Source organism: Ziziphus jujuba, chromosome 5 (assembly GCF_031755915.1).
Source record: "Ziziphus jujuba cultivar Dongzao chromosome 5, ASM3175591v1".
Classification (NCBI taxonomy): Eukaryota; Viridiplantae; Streptophyta; class Magnoliopsida; order Rosales; family Rhamnaceae; genus Ziziphus; species Ziziphus jujuba.
This window is the reverse complement of record NC_083383.1, coordinates 20,143,432-20,165,215: the sequence shown is the minus strand read 5'-3', so window position 1 is coordinate 20,165,215 and position 21,784 is coordinate 20,143,432. Positions and strand designations below refer to the sequence as shown.

Here is a 21,784-nt window from a genome sequence, read left to right as displayed (position 1 = left end):
ATAATAATTGTAATTAATTTGGATTTTATTTGCATACTTTTTAGAAATTTAATACTAAAAATTTATATATGGAAGTAAACTTTTAATTGTAACCTATCAAAATGTGATATCAAACATAGGGTACACTTGCGGTTAATAGATAATAGGATTATCCTTGAAACTAACCATACGATTATTCTATTTAAAATTTGTTTTTGTCACTGATAATTTACATCCATTTCATTTTTAATGATTTTAAACTAAAGCTACATACACTACAACCAATAATTTCCCTTAATATCTTTAGCCTTTGTTTGTGAATAGTTTTGCACAGATATTAGAGAGAGCCCCCCGCCCGGGGGGGGGGGGGGGGCGGCGGGGGGGAGGGAGAGAGGGAGAGAGAGTTCTAAAGGAGAGAAACATAAGGGCAGAGAGAGTGTTACGGAGGAGAGAGAGAGGAAAGAGAGAAACGTGAAAGGAGAGTTACAGAGGAAATAGAGAAGAGAGAGAGTTATAGAGGAGAGAGAGGGGAAAGATCGTAAGAGAGAGTTGTGAGAAAGAGAAGAGGGAGAGAAAAGTAAGAGTGAAGCGAGGGAGGACCACAATAAAGAGGAGAGAGGAGAGAAAGATAAAGGGCAGTGAGCATTTGAAGAGAGATCATCGGAAGAAAGATCATAGGTTTAGAGATAAAGAGAGAAAAGATAGAATTTATAATGTATCTAATATATATATTTAAATATTTCATTTATGGTGTATATTTTTAGGATGTAGATCATAGTATTAACGATAATTTTTTAATAAATTATTATTAATATTACCATGTAAAAATAAAAATTGATAATAATTTTTTTAAAAATTATTTTTTTGGAGGTCGTCTTTACTATAAAATTTTATTATATATATATAATTTAATTTTTAAAGTTATTTACTATAATTTATTTGTAATATTATCGAAATATTAAAAATATATTAAAATTAGAATGCAACTAATATATTTTATAGTGTGAACAAAAATACCTCTGTAAATTTTGTATGGGATCTTATATGGTGAATGAAGATAACTATGTTTCGCAAATACGGATTTTCTGAGAAATAATAATAATAATAATAATAATAATATTTTTCAATAACTTTATAATATAAGTTAAATTAGTTTATTAGACATTACAGGTGAAAAAAAAGAAAAAAAGAATGGAGAGAAGATACGTATACATAGTGCCATCAATTAAAGTAGTCTACACAAACCAACGTTATAGCGCCTAACATTTATTTTAAATTCTTATCACAACACTTAACCAAAAACAATTGCATCCATTAGCAAAAAAAAAAAAAAAAAAAAAAAAAAAAACGTGAAACTGCTCATATCAAGCCACCGGTATACGGAACTCCTGTTCGAGGCAACCAATTATCTCCTAACAAAAAATTGGATACCGTAAAATTAGTAGCCTCAGTTGCACCAATCGCGTGGTATCCTGGCCATGTAACTCTCATAGAAGTGTCAGATCCAGGACCGGTGTTATTATACTCTGCATAATATATGGTGCTCAAATTTGCATTCCATTGACGCCAACCTGCAGGATTTATCAACTTGTCCATGAAAGACTGCATGTATACAGTCCTGGAGTAATCTTTCCATGGCCTCCCAAGATATGACATGGTAGCATTCAAGTTTTCTGCAACTTTGATAGTGCAGTTATGGATGGAAATCCCCGTGTTTTGATTGGGGTCGTTACGGCCTTGAGCGGTGATGTAATTGGATAGCCCTTGCGGTCGAGATCGGGGAAATAGGTTGCAGTTTTGGAACACAGCAGCAGCATCTCCAAAGATGAAATCTACAGTGCCGTAGATATCACATTCTCTGTAGAATTGTCTTTGAGAATGTGCATATAGAGTATCTTGGTAGGCTTCAAAGCTACAGATGTAAAATGTTGACAAATCGGCTCCATTTCGGACTGCTACTGCTTGCCCTTTGCTTGGTCCTGCTGTGTTGCGGAAAGTTATGCCCACAGCAAAAAAGCCTTCTGCTGCCACAGCTGCAAATTAACAATTTTATTAATATAATCTTTTTATGGTTAATTGCATTTTAGTAACTTGTAATTCACAAGAATTGTATTTATAATTAAAAAAGATTGCTATTTAAGTCTTTAAATTTTAATTTGTTGCATTTTGATGCAGTTAGATTTTTTGATTTATAGTGGTTAATGATTCATTTGAGTACCTTATATTAGTATTAAAAGACAACTTTAATTCAATTTGTTGCAATTTATACATCTCAGTTTGAAATATTTTTTTACAATTTAGGCATGTCAGTTTCAAATATTAGCATTTCAGTTTTTCTTTAGAGCTCACTTAACTGTTTGACAAAAAAATTTAATTGGATCAAACTTCAATAAATTTAAATTTAAGGGTTCAAATTAGCATTGTCCCAAATTGAAAGGTACTAGATTACACTTAACGCTACTTGATTTGTTTATTTTTATTTATGTATTTTTCTGGTCAACTATATGTTTTGACTTTGAGATAAAATCACACAAATTTTGAATTTAAAAATCGTTGAAGATCTCGTGGATTGTGGAAGATCCACTATTCAAGGCTGGTAAAACCATATTTAAAACATAATTTATTTGACTAAGGAATATTGCTTACCAAATGTTGCGGAGTTGAAAGTAGTCCATCCATCTCCTACGCTTCTGTTCCCTGTGATGTTCGTTTGACGGACACCGTCTCCAACCATGAGCAAGTACTTTTTGTTACTTGGAATTGACACATACTCTTGGTATTCGCCTGCAGTGACATATATCAAAAAGTAGCCACTGGAAGCATCTGAGTTGTTCGGAGCTGCGGTGATAGCGTCGTTGATGGTGGTGAAGTTCCCACTTCCATCTTTATTCACCACTACGATGTCCTTCACCACAACAGATCCATTATTTGCTGCAACCTCAGCGAGTTGTCTCCGATGCCGCCGAGCCGACTCGAAAATCTTACGGTTTCGGCTCGACATTTTCAGCTGCGGCAAGCGTCCGTTTCCGAATGTAGGATGATATGCCCTTGGCTGTGATGCTATGTCATGAGCTCTCCGTTTAGGCACCCAACCTTCTGTGAAAAGAGCAAGAGAAACACTGTGCAGTTTAGAATCATTAAAAATAGAATCCGAAAGGTAATTCTTGACAGTCCCAGATGAATCTGTGGACTCCAAGCTCTCCCAGCAGGTTAGGAGGTTGGTTAGGATGGAACTGAGCAAGGTTTGGATGTTGTCAGCTTCATAGACCGTGAGGGTTTCGCTAGTTCTATTGACGGTTTTCGAGCAGGTTGACAAGAAATCCAGGTTGAGTGAGGCAAGGTATCGGCAATCCTGAAGAGCACGGATTGTGTGAAGTTTCAAAGTGGAGCTACCTTGGAGATGTTTGTCTACCAAAATGAGAAACTTTTGGGATTGAGAAATTGAATGCTGCACCGAAACTCTGCCGAAGTCATAGACATTGGCATTGCGATTGGGGAGTATAGATATGCAAGACGAAGGAAATGGGGTGGACTTGCAAATGGTTTTTGGGGAGACAGGAGAGTTGAGACTGAACAGAGGGATATCTGCTTGTGATATTGGTAAGTTGAGAAGATGAAAGTTGAGAAGATGAAAGATAATAAGGCAAGAAAGGCCGAAGAGAGAAAAGGGATTGGAAGACATGGCTTGGTTAGGAGAAGAGAGACCAAAAAAGAGGTTAAAAAGAGGCTCAGGATTGTGCGTCAATTTGGATGAGGAAAGGGTAAAGTAATGTTTTGTTCATTCATTTGCGAAGTAAAGTTGCCTTGCTTCAGCAACAGAATTAGGAAATGCGTTTTCTTGCTCAGCGCATTATCAATGAAGAGGGATAGGAGGAGAAAACGTATTAGTTAATTAATTGGTTCACGAAAGCATCAGATTAGTTTAAAAAAACATAGTGATTACTTTTTTCCTTTCAAGCTTCAAATTTAGATTTTTATTATTATTATTTATTTATTTATTTATTTTTTTTAATTCTAAAAGTTGCGTTTCCTTAATGGATACACCAAGCATTTTGTCAAGTTTCACGAGGACATGCCTATGATTGAGTACCCCTCAATATACAAGGCGAGTAGAACTTCGATGTATAAATTATTAAATACACCATATCTACTGACTTGGAAAATGATATGGTAAACATATTCAACGAGGAGATGCCATATTTTAAAATTTTACATCTCATAAGATTAACCAACTCAGCAAGATTATAGGGATTTTTAACACTGTTGGTTTCTCTGGTTCCATCCATAATTTCCTCTCATTCTATTCCTTTGATTTGCATGTCAAGATTAAAGAGATTTTTTAGTGTACCAAATATGAAAGATTTGAAAAAAAAAAAAAAAAACACTGTACTTAATATAGGTGAATGTTCTCCTCTGTTGTAGAAGCTAACGAACAAAAGAGCAATCAAATATTTAGATTTTCTTTTTCTGTTTTATCGGAATATGTAGTTCAATTTGAATGGGGTCGATGATTTGCCGAAGTGATATATACTGAAATTTTTATTTCTTGTTTTTTTTTTCTTTTTTTTGTTTTTAATATTAAGCGTCTCCCTAATAGCAATGCAAGTTACTATTCATATATCATAAAAATTTTCATTATTTAAATCTAGCGTAAATATACAGTTCATTTTAAAATTATTTTTTGATGATAATGCGTAGAATATTATTTGTGGTTGTTAATTAATTGTATATATTTTATTAAAAAAATTATATTGTTGAAAAAACTTCTATATTTGACAGAGTTTGATTTTTTTTTCCCTTTATCATATCAATTTGATAGGATGTTTAAACAACCTCAATCGCATTTTTTTTCTTTTTTATTAACTAGTATTCATTTCGTCCGATATACGGCATGTGTAACCATAATTAATATATTTTAAAAATAATTTATAATAATGAATTATATTTGAGAACTTATTTAAAAGTTTTATTGTTAATAAGTATATTTAGATCGTTTTTTTCCCCTCAATCTATACTATAAAAATTTGTTAATAACTATAAATTTGATCTCTATGTATAATATTATTCAATTATAGAATTCAAATTCATATATTTTTTTTCCATCTATGGAATTTTCCTATTCAATTTTTTCCATTTAAGAAATTTTAATTCAAATTCAAATGCATTTTATATTATTAAATTTAAAATCAAATGTTTTCCATTTATAGAATTCAAATTCAAATATATTTTTTGATTCACTGCAAATAATTAATTTCCATTTATTAAATACTCATAATGTAATTTAATTATTTAATTATTTAATTATTTATTATTATTATTATTATTATTTATCCTATAAACACATTTTTACCTTATAAGATAAATTATTTATGAAATTCAAATTATAAAATGTTTACCTATTTAATTTCTTTCATATATAAAATTCAAATTCAAATTCAAATGAATTAATAATTTCTTTTAGATATAAATCTTATTTTGCTATGTTTAACAACTATTATTTATGATATTATATTTTTTATATCCAAACAAAAGATATCTTTATTAATTTCCATATATTTTTATTATCTAAAAAGGAAGGAACAATGAACAATATATAAGTAAAGTCATGGATCATACTCACTGTCACATACTTGTAATCTTGGAAACTTGCAAAGTATCGAATGCTATGTTATATATACATATACATATACATATATTTACTTGATTATCTAATAAATTATTCTCCATTTCTATGAACTTAAAAAAGTAAAAAATATACAGAAATTTTTTTACTTGTTGACCAAACACAAAGTTCATAAAAAACTAATATGGCGAAAATCTCAAAATGATTTTGATTCTTTAATGACATCTTAAGTAGAAAAAAATGAAAAAAAAAACCAATAAAAATAACTATTATATATTTGGAGAAATTTATGTAATAATAAACTTATGTGACAAACAATGCTTTCAAATTATCATAATAATGAAAAGAGGTTATTTATGAGATAAATTGACACTTATCCTCAAGTAAAATAATTAAAATTTAAATAGTTTTAGGGTTGATTAAATTGGTCAACATTTTCCTTATTAGTAGTTAATTTCTTTATTTTTATATTATTTATATTTTTGAAAAATTATGTAAAAAAGAAGGAAAATAAAAAGAATAATACTATGTTATATATACATATAAGTAACGGTGAACAATATATACATATATTGCTATATACATGGCAAAAATCTCAAAATGGTTATAATTCTTCAATGATATACTAATAAGGAAAAATAAAAAAATAAAAAAAGTGAATAAAAGTAACTATTATAATATTATTAAAATTAGGGAAGATTAATCTATATAATATGGTGAACCAAATATTCTTCCAATGGTATGTTATCAAAATACTCAAAAGTCTATATACTCGAAATGTGATAAAAGTCATACTTATAACACTTAAAAGAACTTATAATGCGGAACACAAAAGTCTCCAAACATCATTAATAAATAATATCTAAAATATATCTCCAAAAAATGGACTAAAAATAAAATCCAATACCCACAAAGTCTTTCAAGCTAACTAATATAAAAATAAAAACAATTAAGCACCATTATCATATGTCAAATCCAGTTACCTTGAAACTATAAAGTACCTGAAACCATAACAATAAATAATGAGTATAAAACTCAGCAAGCTACTAGGTTTTTCATAAATATAAAATAAGAAAATACTTAAATCATAACAAATAAATATCCGAAAATAATCTTTAACAATATAAACATGATTTTCATATAAATTCTAATTGTTAAGTACTTAGTAGGATTTTCCATAACATAATATTACTCGTTGGTAATCCGAAATCCGAAATTCGAATAAACTCGTGTGTAAGGCATGTAACAAGTAGGGAAACATAAATTTTAAAAACAAACACTCACACCCGAAGGTACGAGCCATACCCTTACTGTGATCATCAGTAGGTCTTCCTACATGAAACAATACGTCTAAACCAGAAGGTAAAGAACCATAAATCGGTAGAAAATATCTTTATATGATTCATCTCAACATCCGAAAATATATCATAACATATCCATAAATGCCCACTAAATACCAACAACCAGAGCAAAAACACATATATCAATAATCCAATAATGTTTTTGTACAATACATATATATTTCATAAAACATAAACTTATAGAAAACATAATAAATCAATAACATAAGTACATATTTTCTATGGTTTTAGTTTTCAAAAGTCCAGTAACTTACCTTGATCAGCAAAGTCCACAAAAGATTAACAACTTATGAATAATACCAATAGTCTTTCATCAGTATAAAATAGAACCATCATATACCATAATTATCTTATGTATAAATCCCATAATCAAGCTCTTAAATTCAAACGAAATGAATAAGAGTTGATACCATAAGATCATCAGAGCTTAAGCCCCAAATCTTAAAATCATAAGCTTAGAACAAGATCAAATCACCAAAAGCCGAGTAAAACCTATTAATCCATAAACAGTCTCTAAATAAAAATTAAATTCCTTATTCAAACAATATCATTTAAATCTAAAAAATTATGAAGGTACTGTACACATGCATAAGTGACTGTGATTAAAACAATTTCATAAAATAATAATGAAAAACCATTCAAAACTCATTGAAAATTTAACAAAGAAATACTGAAACTACTAGATTTTCAAAAACCTTCATTCAATGCTCAAATAGTTTCTCTTTCATGAAATTTTGTATGCATTTGGAATTTTACAGATTAAAACTAGACACTTTCATATACGCATATAAAATTTTAAAAGCCAAACAAAGGTAAAAAAATATGGTCAAATTAAATTTAGTAACTAATTGACAGAAACTGAAAATCAGCATTTTACAGGGAGTCCGGTCTACATAAAAATTCATTAAAAATAAAATACAATTTCAAAAGCAGTAATATTTTATATTTTTTAACTATATATAGTAATAATGCTATATAAAAATCATTAGGTCAAATATAGATTGAAAACTATTTAAAATTGAATTTTATTCTTTACTAAACGGACCGGAAAATAAATTCAGACAGCTGGCTATAGGTAAATTAGAAAATCACCACGGCCAAAATATAACGGATTTGAAGATAAATGTTTTTATAATAATATCAGACATATATAGAATAAATTAAACAAATTTTCAGGCAAAAATAATTTCTTTTGGATCTGTTTTGAAATTTTTCCTTACAAACCATATTACAGTCGAACAGAAAAACCAGATAGAATGCATAAATTTAGAATTTCTTAATAAATTGAAAAAAGATCCAAATCACCCCAAATAAATTTCTACAGATTCATAAACATGTCTATTTTCATTCATAAAATTTTTATTGCCAAAATAAATTCAAACAATCACTCTGTACAGATCCCAAATAAATTTAAGGTAGATTTCAACAACAACTCTTCAATTCAACCTTAATCAATACTTCTATAATCCAAAAACTTCTCAAATAATATCATATAACAGAAAAAGATCAGAAAACCAACCTTGATCACTTGAAAGATTTAGGATCTTCCTTCCTATGCTCCAAAATTTGTTCAAAAATTTCAAAATCTTCAAAAATACTAGATCTCTAACAACCTTAATAGAAAACCAAAATCCTAAATTAAGATCAGGAACACTTAATATTAACCCTAATAGCTTTTAGGGCTAGAAGAAGAAGAAGAAAAAGAAGAAGAAGACTTACTTGATATCCTAGCGGCGCAAAGTTGAAAACAACGTAAAAGTAAAAGTATTTTTCCTTCTTTTTTATAAAACCAAAAATAAAGTAAATACCCTTTTTTTTTTTTCAATTTCCTAATAAAATTGAAATATACTTATGACCAAGCCTATTAGGATAAAAACTCAATTTTTTTCTTTAAAAAATAAATAGTATAAAACCTTTTTTTTTCTTTAAATATATATATATATATATATATGTACTACCCGTATATTATATAAAAAATAGAAGAGAGAAAATTAAATTTGCTTATCATGGACGATAGAGTTGGGTAGAGAATTTTTTTAAGGTAAATTATTTATTGAATTCAAATTAAAAAATGCTGACCTATTTAATTAATTCTTTGAAAATAATTAATTTCTTTAATTAATTTTTTGTTTTATATATGTTTAGGGTTTAGGGTTTAAGTTAAATATGTATTTTCGGAAGGTTTGTTTATTTATTCATGCATATTATATTTAATTTTTTTTTATCTTATTTGGAGCATGCACAAATGGTTTTATAAAAACTAAAATTAAATTTGTTAGTTTATGTATTATTTTAATTTATAATTGGTATAAAAACATAAAATAAAAAAATATAAGTATAGTAACAATTAGAATTTAGAGATTACTTCTATTATGGTAAGCGATTATCCAATTAGTTAATTCCGAAATCTTTAATTTGAGAGAGTCATTTCCAAAAAAATAAAAAAACAAAAAATTTGGAAAGTTGAAACATATAGAGGATGATCAAAAATCGCAAATGGTATTGGATAATCCCCTGTTGCACTTAATTAAGATAAATATAATTGGTGATATCATAATATCTACACAACACATCTTACCAACTAGATGCGATTGAGAGTTGTCTATAGACGAATAAAAAAATTATTTGTTCTTATTCCCACTACTTTCTTCTTAAAAAATTAAGTTACCTAATAGAGGGAAATTAAACTAAAAAAAAAAAAAACCACAAAATATTGAATATCGAAATAATTATATTAACCAACTAAAAAACAAAAATATTGTCTGCCTCAAAAAAACTATATTATAATTTATACAAACTAAAATAAAAATATTTTTTATTTATTTCAATCCCAATAAAAAAAGCGTAATAAGAAAAAAAAAACTATAATATCTAGGACAGATGCTTAGGGGGCGTTTGGTACGCAGGATAGGTCCGGATCAGACGGGATCGGACAGGATATGTTCGGATCGGACATGATCGAATAGTGCAGTACTATGTTTGGTATAGTTCTGGACTGAATGGTGGACTAGTTGTCCCATGTTTGGTGCAGGATCGGACTGGATTGGACTATTTTGTAATTATAGTTTTTATTTTGTTAAATATGAAAAGATTTAAAATTATATTTATATTTAAAAAAAAATTAAATATTATATTTAATAGTTTTTGTATAGATATTTATATGTTCAATTAATTAATAATAAAAATAATTTAATGATATTTATAATACATTTGTAATTTTTTTTTAACACCCATAAACTACTTAAAATATTGTTTTCAAAACCAATTAAAATAAAATTACTAATCATGAATAACAATTAAATACAAATAAAAAAATTGACATAATATTTAATTAAGAACTTGTTGATAGCATAAAAATATCCATCTTCAATTCATACATATAGATATATAGATATATAAATAAATGTCACATGTAGTTGCACTTTTAATAAATATGGCATCTGTATATATATATTGGATTTTACAAGGATAATCTAATTATATAAGAAATAAGTAAATAAACCCATTGATAGTAAGCCAAATAAACAACCTAATATAAAACCATTACCCCACTCGTTGTGAAATTGAGCACGTGTATGTACGATGGTGGTATTTTGTATTGGATTTGCTTCATTACGATTCCTCATTGTTTGTTCTACAAACTCAACATATGCAATTTCAGCTTCTTCAATTGTATTATAGGCTTGATATAAATTATTTGTAAATCTTTGCACTTGTTGATGACATTCAGACCAAGAATTATATATCCCTGGTTGTCTACCTTTAAACACAACATAAACCTTTCTCTTTGCCATTCAATATTCCTGCATATAATAATAAATGACAATATAATATAGTAATATTATTAAACAAAATAACAACTAACCAAATCAATAAAGTGCATGTTAATATTCTAAAACATAACACATAATAATAAAATTATCCGTACATGCATAATTAGAAACCAACATCCAATACGTTACAATATATGTCCATAAGTTTCAATTCCAATTATTCATAGTTGTCATCCTCTCATACATATCCATAAATATATAATCCACAACAATACTAATTTAGTTATCCAAAAATCCACAAGCAAATTCAATCTTCTGCGCATCGGTTTTAATAATCTTGAAAACCTCAACATTCGATGGATCCGATCTCATTGCCTTAGAGATTTTGAGATTGCCAGTAATAAGGAATCCTAACCTATCAAGCTCCATAGCTAAGTATTGTGGATAGTTGATATCAGACTTCTCCAACTTGTCTAACTGTGTAGCCAATTTATCAATAAACTTATATACTACATTGTTTAACCCGCTAACGATGTCAACATCCTTCGATTTAGCTTTCCTCTTACCTCTTAATTGGGATTGTGTGGGCAGTTGACTATGTGTTTGATTCATAGACATTGGAGAACACACATCATCAAATTGGTCATTGTCAGGCTCCATATTTATATCATTAACTAAATCAATTGGAGTTTGTGCTCCATGTCCTATTGCCCGATCCTTCCCAAAAATATTAGCAAGCCTTTCATATATCGAAAAAGGTTTACCTCTCCAACTTTTTGCACTTGGATTACTCTAAAATAAAAAAAGCCATCATTTAGTAAAAACATTATAGATTTAAGATAAGAAACACAAAATTCAATAAAGTTATTTTTCCTAACAAATTCAAAACCTGCACATATGCTTTCCAAGCATCATCACTGTCAACCTTCACGCATTTAAGAGTGTCATTCCATCCAAATCCACTTTTTTTCAGCATGTTGTATATGATACCATATTGCTTCTTCCACTTTTGCAGCTTCGATTCAATATGTGGAGTTGCTCGCAATCCCGAGTTAGGACACATTTCAGCCAGTTGCCGCTCAATCATATTAAGTGTACCAGGTTTGAATGCTCCCGTGTCACAACGTTGCCCACTAGCTACAGCTTCATCTAAAAGAACCAGCAAAGCTTCTTCCTCACCTCTACTCCATGTACGCTTAGATTCACCCCCTATTATCGTTACTGCTACCTCCAGCTTCCATTGCTATTCAAGTAAACATTTCATGATTCCAATATTATCAAAACAAGATGCAAACAAAATAACAATAAATCTCAAATGTTGCACTTAATATAATATAAGTTTGTCTTCATACATATTATCCAAAAGATTTAACAAACAATATTAAATAAGCAGTTAGAGCATAATTTTTTACATAACCATCAACTAGTAATCATGATGACCTCTCCACTCACCAAACATTTGCTTAGCTAACTCATCTCTCCAATTCGTCCATTGATCCGAGGAAGCAATTGATCTTATAATGTCCTCCTCTTCATTAATGTCCACATTTTCCATCCTATCATATTCAACTTCTCTAGGATCGAGTGTCATTTCTCTTCTAATCAGATTATGTATAAGACAACATGCAGTAATGGTTTTGATTTGTGTTGCAATTGGGTAGAAAGATGGACTTCTTAAAATTGCCCATTGCATTTTAAGAACCCCAAAGCATCTTTCTATGATATTCCTAGCTGATGCATGCTTCATGTTGAAATACTCTTGATGATTTATGGGTGCACAACCATCTCTCCATTCGGAAAGATGATATCTTGTTCTCCTATATGGTGCAAGAAATCTTTCACCATTGGTGTAACCAGCATCCACTAAGTAATAACAACCTAACACAGAAAAATATCTCCTATTAGTTTATGCAATGTTAATCCACTCGATGAAATATTTAAGGATTGGTCTTACCGGTTGGTACTTTTAATTCATTTGGCCTACTTATTGCATCTCGAAGTACTCTGGAATCTGAAGCGGAGCCTTCCCAACCCGGTAATACAAATATGAATTCCATATTCGGGTTACATACACCTAAGGCATTTGTTGCTATCTCACCCTTTCTTGTTCGATATCTTGGCTTATCGATTTCAGGTACTTTCACCTTAATATAAGTTCCATCTAATGCTCCCAAACAATTCTACGACACAAATAATTTTACTAACGTCAGATAATGCTACAAGTCATCTAACTGTAAAATTAATAACCAAACTAGTCCACAAACGTACCTTAAACATTTTCCATCTATCATCCGACACAGGTTCAAGATGCCTCAACAAAATGGAATGTAAGCGCAACACCCCATTCAATACTGAATTGAAATATCTACTAATTGTCTCCCCTGATCTATAGAATCGACTGATAATTGTACGGTTTTTTGTATGATGAGCAATTATGTGCAAAAATATGCACACTTGCTCTTCCAATGTAACAGTACCATCTCTTTTCACATATCCATCCTGGCGTAATAACCGACATAAAGTAACAAATATTCTCCTATCCATCCTCAATTGACTGATACAAGTGACATCATTGTCCAACAAACTATTTATAAAATATGTATGCAATTCGGTATTCGTGGTTATTCTATTCCTAACACCTCTCTCATTTCTCCTTTGCCACGCTACATACATGTACATAAAGAAGATAAACATAAAGCCTCAACAAAAAGATTGAATTACAACTAATTTTCTTCCATCCATCTCTACAAAAAGAAAAAAAAAATAAAAAAAATTATAAGAAACACAATAAATTGAGCTGCTATTGCCAATACAATTGAATATACATAGCAAACAAAAATTTTCCATAAATAATATATTTATATATTAGCATTCACAATAAACATTATATATATTTGGAAGGTCAAAGTAAAAGGTGGATTTAAGTTTTTTTAAACTCTTCAAACTCAATATATATATATATATATAAAGGTGGATTTAAGTTTTTTTAAACTCTTCAAACTCAATATATATATATATATATATCATCAAATTTTTTTTATTATTATTAATGATGGAGCCGAATGAATAATTGTATCCTTAAAATATATTAGTTATGGTTGAAGGATGGTCATGGATTTAAAACCGGCACATATACAATGAATAATGTTTTCATGAATATTTTTTGGTCTCATGTAAAGAATATTTTTATGTTACAAATGATTATATCATAAATCAATGTATTTGTGTTTCTCTCTTCTTTCTCCGTCTTCAGAAACGTGCATTTACTTCAAAATGTGAAACGGTATTGTGAAACATTTATTACCCCAAAATATTTGCATCTAGTACCAGAATTACATAATAATCTACTTTAGGTAATGAAATGTTTAAAAAGCATAGTTATTTTTTTGAGTCTTTGTAGTTCAAATCATCCCATAACAGAAACAAAAATAAATCAATAAATTGTTAAGTAACATAATTTATAGTTGATGCATTATTCACCCTCAACATTTGGTCTCTTCAAAATCTTATTGGACTCATCTCAAACATCAAAGGAAAGATGTCAACATTTTCGTAACCATCATTAACCAAAAAAAAAAAAATCAAAACTAAATAAAAAAAATCATTTTCTCGAATGTCAATAATCTTCTAATTGAACAAAGAAATCACATATATTGTGGCTTTATAGATGGACAGCCACATTAACAGAATTATATAACTAGAATGTATATATATATTTTATAATTATCCAACTAAAATATTATGATTTTATATAAAGTCAAAATATAATATGAAGAACTCAACATTAATGTTAACACTCAGACCATAATATGATAAAGCAAAAGATCAAACATTAATAATTAGAAGGATATATATACATATATATATATATATATATTTTGGCAATAGTTTCTAGTTTAAATTCCCAAACTCTTAATATGATTATAAATATTAGTAATTACTCTTTTAGTATGGCTTAGTGACAAAACGCACTTGGATAGACCAAGTCCATGGGATAAGAAAAATGGTGTTTCCAATTTCTCATTACAGGGATAGTTATTATCATCCCTCACAGCAAGCCTACAAATTTCTCAACTATCTGGTACCTGATAAAAATTCCACAATGACATCATAACAACAACCCCGAAATCAGTCTAGCCCTACCAAAATCAGAACTTCACCCACCCCCACCCCCCCCCCCCCCCCCAGAAAAAAAAAAAAACCTGCAAGCCTATCTAAGCTGCAGTTCATATATATGCATCTAATTAATGAAGGCATAAATAATCAAACTAAGGTGCAAGTTTTCTATGGCTAGTGTAGAGCATTGAAATTTGGGTAGTGTGGGTTTAGGAGCAGCTCCTTTTGGTGTGAACCGAAAAGAAAGGGTTAAGGACTGCCTATGGTTTTGAAGTTTGGAGTCTTATGTACCTTCTAACATTGTACATGAAATATGTATATGTTAATTATTTGTATGAATTCTTCGCGTAGAGAAAGAAGTATATAGTAGAAGCATATATCAGGGAATCTCATTTGCCATGTTTAATAAAATGAATGTGCAGGCATGACGACCAGAAGAAGCTAAAAAGTATAGATGGTATGGTGGCTCTGTAGCATATATTCCAAAACAGCTTATGATCAGTTATTTATTGTGTCATTTAGTTCGAAGAATATCAAACTTTCTACATGGTCTGTACATATATTGTGGTGGTGAAGAATAGCTATGTTAAAGGGCAAAGAAAATTGGGTAAAAACTATGTTAAAGGGAAAATGCTTTTGATATTATGCTTTAAATTTCCAAACTGAAGGAAGATTATTATCCACCAATCACCATCTATATGCAAAACTTTTGAAAATTGTTGAGGAAATATTAATCATACGATGATACTGGGACAAAAAAAAATTGGTTTTTTAAAAGGGATGAAGTAAGAGTACAAGTTGAATAAGACAACGGATGAAAACTTTGATAAAAGAATAGCAGCTAAACAAAGTCTCTTCTGGGAAGCAAGATAAGGCAAGTGTCGTCCCATATGATATTAAAACGTGCTAAACATCTTTTCCATTTTCACCATTTTCTCTGTTTTTTTTTTTTTTTTTTTTTTGTGGTCTGTTTCTTCATATAAGTGCTACTAAAAACAAAAAACCAGTATCTAGTTGCAATGTACCTAAGTTTTGGCATATTCTGATGATTGAAAGGGGAATCAAAACAACCGAGCAACATATTTCTATGTAGTTCAAACTAACAGTATATAAGCTTTTTTTTTTATTTGAACAAAAACTTAACAAGTCTCATAAATATGGGTAATTTATTAAAGAAGAAGAGGCAACATATTACAACCGAGCAACATATTTCTATGTAGTTCAAACTAACAGTATATAAGCTTTTTTTTATTTGAACAAAAACTAAACAAGTCTCATAAATATGGGTAATTTTCCACATTCCATCATATACACAAAAACCGCCAGAAACACCTAAAACAACAACCACCAGAAATGCCTAATGGTAAAACTTGACAATCTTTACCGTTCAAATTCGTAGAAGAGCACTGTAGACGTAGGTAGATCCCAATTTTAAGCCTTTTCCTCACAAATCCAAGCCCTGATTTTGCAAATCTTTGGCCTAATTGGTGCGGAATGGAAGCCCTACAATGTTGTGAACCAAATCCCTAAACAAATCAAACGGAGAAGAAGAAAGAGAGGAAAACGAAGAAGAAGAAGAAGAAGAAGCAGAGATTAGATCACTGAAGAAGAAGAAGAAGTAAACTAACCAGATCAAAGATGAAGAACACAAAAATGAACAGAGCAAAGAAGAAGACTCACCGAAAAGAAGCGCCAACAATCCGGCGAGATCTTGAACAGAGGCAGCGAACGGTCCGGCAGAAACAACTTCGTGTGAGAGGACGAGAGGTAATTCACGAAAGCTTCGAGAGAGGGCAGGACAAAGGTGACCCAGGTGTTTTGGTGGGTCAACTTTGTCCCCTTCAAAGCGGATAAATTGGTTAACGGGATAAGTGTGTCCCGTCCTCCATTTTGCTTCCCAAACACCAGATTGGGACTATAACCTATCCGGTCCTGGCCAGTCTCATGTAACAAACACCCCCTTAATCTTCTTAAGTTGCTTCTTATTCAATTAAGTTATCTCAATGTCAGAAAATTCCGGCACCACATGATTGCTTGAACGATTGTATTGCTCTTTCTTACATTCCCTCGATCTAAATAATCTTTTGCGCTGTCTTCTTTTTATTTTTTTCTTCTCCATCGTCTTGAAAAAGTTGATAGATAAAGGTGAATCAATAATCAAAGATTCTTGATCAGAAACATCTTTTTCTTTTTGATCATCATGTTTTGATTCAGCATCTTTAATTTCAATCAAAATCCATAGTACGACTCACGTATGCTTATGATTAATATGATCATGTTTAGGATCCATAAAAAAAAAAAAATTGAAATTAAAGAATAAAAAAAAAAACTTTAACAACTAAAACATAATATGAGAGACCAAAAACTAACAAAATTTTAAATAACCTGGAGGTGTTACTTACATATTTATAGCCAAATATGTTTAAATTATTTGGTAAATAAAATAAAATCAAATATTAAATGTGAAAGTGTATCTTAGTATACATTAATATAATATATATTAGGCCATAATTAGGCTATAATTTTGTTATTATATATATATATTATATAATATATAATTAGCCAAAGAAGCCACAATACCATTTTCTGAATCAACAACGGCAATATAATATAATATAATATTATAATAATAAGTATAATAATTGAAATGTATATAATTTTAAAAGGATAAAAATATATATTTGGTAAATAAGATAAAATGAAGTATTTTAATTATTTTAAATTTATTTTAAAATTATTATTATATGTAATAATATCAATTGTTTGATAGTTATGGAAAGTTATATCAAAAATTAATTTTATATATATTTGATTTTATCCATAAAAGGTCAGATACTAAATAATAAATAAATAAAATAAAATAAAATAAAATAAACATAAAAAAGATATTTTTGGAGAGAATTTAGAAGAAACATATGCTAACACTTGTCGTATACGGTTCTTCTTTTATATATTATATAGATGGCTATCTATTTTTTTCATGGAGGATAAAAAATCTAGTAATAGATAAAATCATTGGAAATACTCTAAAATAAATTATAGTTTAGGGTTCAAAATTATTTCAGTGGATTGCTTATCTAATTCGCATTTTTAATTAATTTAAAATATTAACTAGATTCTCTTATGGGATAATCGATGAAACCTCCTTTATTAGCTTTGTTAAGTAGAAAAATATATGGAAGTGGAAAATTGATATATGGAAGTGGAAAATTGGAAGTGTAACGGCATTAAATTCTATTATTCTTGTTCGTTTGGATATTAATATGACATGTAAAATTCTAAAATATGGCATAATTTTATTGGATGTGTGTACAACATCATTTTTCAAGCCAATACAAATGGATTATTGAATAATATATATATATATATATATGTATGTATATATAAGACAAATGGAGTATTGAATAATATATATATATATATATATATAAGATGAGTAATCTGATACGAAAATCTCTATCAATGTGTTTATGAAAAGGATGTGACAATGTGATGTGCTATTATTTTATTGGTTAACAATTTAACATAATCTAAATATGAATAAGTAAATTTTAAAACATTTATAATGGTTCTGCTCATTGGTATTTGTGTGGCATAAAACTTAAATGCTGTTGATACTTGCGCAGTATAATGTCTATTTAACAAATAGTGTCTTTAAAATTTATCTTCAAAATAGAAGTAAAATGATGATATGTAATTTCTTAAAATTATATCTTATTAAAATTACACCTAATTAAAATACAATAAACCAAAAAAAAAAAAAAAAAAAACACGAAGGATGAACACTTTGAACGGAACTATACTAACATAAAGAAAACAAATGGAACCATACCAAATGCAACTTGTGAACTTGATGAACAGAGAAAAGACAGAACCAAGGGAGGAAGATAATGTTAAATATTTTTTTATATTGACCAACCATAACCATATAACTTATTTAAAGAGCTTATTTATTCTAGTAATGGGAATAATTTGTTTATTAACCTTTGTAATAGGATTTTTGGACACACATTCTTTGTAATTCTTCAGTTGGATCATTGGACTGAATGATTTGTTCATTTTAAAAACCTAGTTAGCTTATTCCTTATTTTTATTATTATCATATTACTATATTCATTATATATATTATATCTTATTGTCATTATTACTAAAATTATTTATTAATTATTTTGTAGACATATATATCAACTGGGGAATAAGTTATGTGTGACAGATGCACAATACTTTTTGATATTGAGTGATTAGGCTAGAGATATCTATAATGTCTGATTGGTGAAAGCTTGAGAGGCAAAGATTAGAGAGAAGTGTGTTCATTAGGCACTACTCCAATGTTTATTGTTTTATATTTTACAAGAACAATAATAATTAATATGTAATGGTTGCGTTTAAAGATTGGTATATCAAATCTCTAATATACTAAAATAAAATACAAGCATGTGTGTAGATCATGGGGATTATAACTTTTTTTTTTTTTTTAAGAACTTGTTAAATTGATTTATTGTGTAATAGTACTAACAATTGGTATCAAAGCCACATACACTTATACATTGTATGTTTTGAATGGGTGCATCAGGTTTTTCATCTCACTGTCAAAACCGATTTTTGCATCTTTTGGAGACATTGTTTTTAATTGAAATTGATATCTGGAATTTGTTATACATAATGGTTTATTTTGTTCTTGGAACCAATTAAGATCAAAACATTTGGTGTGCAAGCGGAAATTTTTTATTTATATATATATTTCAGTGTTTCATTGAAAGCGATTTTTGGGTTTTGATAAATGATGATTTACATTTGGAAGGTATTTTTTAAACCTTCATTTTTTGGTTTGTAACTTCCGTAAACTCGAACATCAATGTAAAAATTTGATCTGTTTATTAATAATAAAAAAGGAAATTGGAAAAATTGTTTGTGGCACAAATTGAGACCGAGGCATTATGGAAAATTGAATTTTAAATTAAATGGAGTATGTTTGGATATTTGATTTAGTCTTACACAAAAAATTTGACAAAACATGTGAACCCATGCTTCTTATATCTGGGTTTGGGTAATTATTTTTGAGCAAGATTGGACAAATTTTTTTTGGCTTTTGTTACCCAATACCCAATGAATCTTTTCCCGTTAATATTGCCTGAAATGGCCATCGAAACAATGAGAAAATCTAGCAAAATCATGTAATACTTAGGCCAAAAATAAAATTCTCTTACTTAGATGTTTGCTTTGGGCCATCTTTGGCCAAAATTGTTGTATGGATTGATTGCCCAAGGAAAGACGAAGAGAATGCCATCGGAATCAAAGAATAAGATTGTCCGAAAGCGGCAGCTTTGGCTGGTTGGGGATGTGGGTCATGTGACCTGTGAACCAATAAACCAGGTTGACCCGTGCCCTGGGTTGAAGGTGAAAGATAGCTTTTTTTCTTTAAAAAAAAACCTTTTTTATTTTTAATTTAAGCACGGTTTTACGATTATTAAAAAAATCAAATTTATTTATTTATTTTATTTTCAAACTTTATTTATTTTTAATTAAATTTTTATCTATTTATTTATTTTTGGTAAATTTACTTCATTCTAAATTTCTTAATTGACTTAACTAAAATGCCCAGGTTCAAAGTAAATATTTTAGTAAAAATTGTCCATTAAAAGGCTTTATGCTATGTTTGATATAGTGTTAAGGATTAGCTAAGTGTTTATCTGCCATAAGACTTAGTATGTCCAAACTACAAATCATCATTAGGCATAGTGCCTAGTTACTGTAGTGGTGTGAAATTTTAAATACGCATCTATTGTGAGACTTAATTTGTCCATATCATAAAATTGCGAATGTAATAGAAGTTAACATAGTAAATGGAATTTTATATATTCACATATCGTGAGATTTAATTTATCCAATTTATGAGTGTCAATGTGAAGTTGGCATAGTGGGTAAGATGCCTAAATGCTTGTCTATTACAAGACTTAGCTTGTCTGTTTTATAAAATTGCTAATATAACTCATTCTATCCTACTTATGAACTAGTGTCCATATGGACGATTAGACTACCTTGTCGATAGTTTAATTTTTTTAATAAGGGCACAGTTCTTTGGTATGTATAGATCTTGGATCATCTAAAAGTCAAAAACCTGAACTTGTTTGAATACAAATAAAATACTTATATTTAAAAACTTTCCAGAACCATAGCTTTCTAACTATAACTTAGAATTATCTGTGCATTATTCTATGAACTTGTATCGATGAGCTTTACATTATAGTGTATTGGTCAAATAAAAATTATTGACCAGTAAAGAGTGAAACTTTGGACCAACTTACAGTCTAACTAATCAGTCTGAGTCAAACAGAATAAAATTGAATCCATTAAATTCATATCTTACTATCAGAAATGGTGAGGATGTTAACTTTACATTAGGTCCTTTGTTTCCCATATAGCCTCCTCTATTGCATGATTCCTGATATGAACCTAGATCGACTTACTCCTAAATCCATATTAAATTAGTTTGGATCAAAATTAAGTTCATATTCTAATGGTCACCTTGATCCCTAATCAACTTGTGATTAGAAACCTTAGTATATTGAAGATGCCACAATAGGCTATGAAATGTCCTATTGATAAGTTAAGCTATAACACTGGTTTTTTAATAGAGTTCTATGTGTTCTAAGAAAATAAAGAGAAACCTTTCTCGCAAGTAATTTTCTGTATGAATGATGATCTGAATATTATTGAGAAAATAAACCTTTAAATAGGTTTGAGTGACAAAAATAAAACCCTAATTAATTAGGTCAAATTCAACCAATAATGCAAAACAATAGGTAGTTATCGAATTTTTAAATCCTTTCCTAAACTAATTTAGATTAATTAATTTCTTAATTTTAAAATTAGATTTAATTAATTTACAATCAAAATACTAAAATATTAACCTTCCTAAACAAATTTGTCCA

The 21,784-nt window shown here is 29.0% G+C and overlaps 2 protein-coding genes across 2 annotated transcripts; both read right to left on the bottom strand.

Moving 5' to 3' along the window:
* Positions 1–1,338: 1,338 nt before the first annotated feature.
* Positions 1,339–3,790, bottom strand: LOC125422939 (probable pectinesterase/pectinesterase inhibitor 20). The gene is made up of 2 exons (XM_048475652.2): positions 2,626–3,790; positions 1,339–2,012 (listed from the first exon to the last, which is right to left on the bottom strand). Exons 1-2 carry the CDS (start codon positions 3,659–3,661, stop codon positions 1,339–1,341), a joined length of 1,710 nt encoding a protein of 569 aa, XP_048331609.2. The 5' UTR covers positions 3,662–3,790.
* A 7,034-nt stretch (positions 3,791–10,824) lies between these two features.
* Positions 10,825–12,482, bottom strand: LOC132803889 (uncharacterized). Its single transcript, XM_060817696.1, has 2 exons — positions 11,626–12,482; positions 10,825–11,528 (listed from the first exon to the last, which is right to left on the bottom strand). The coding sequence occupies exons 1-2, from the start codon at positions 11,821–11,823 to the stop codon at positions 11,016–11,018; spliced, it is 711 nt and encodes a 236-aa protein (XP_060673679.1). The 5' UTR covers positions 11,824–12,482; the 3' UTR covers positions 10,825–11,015.
* Positions 12,483–21,784: the final 9,302 nt, after the last annotated feature.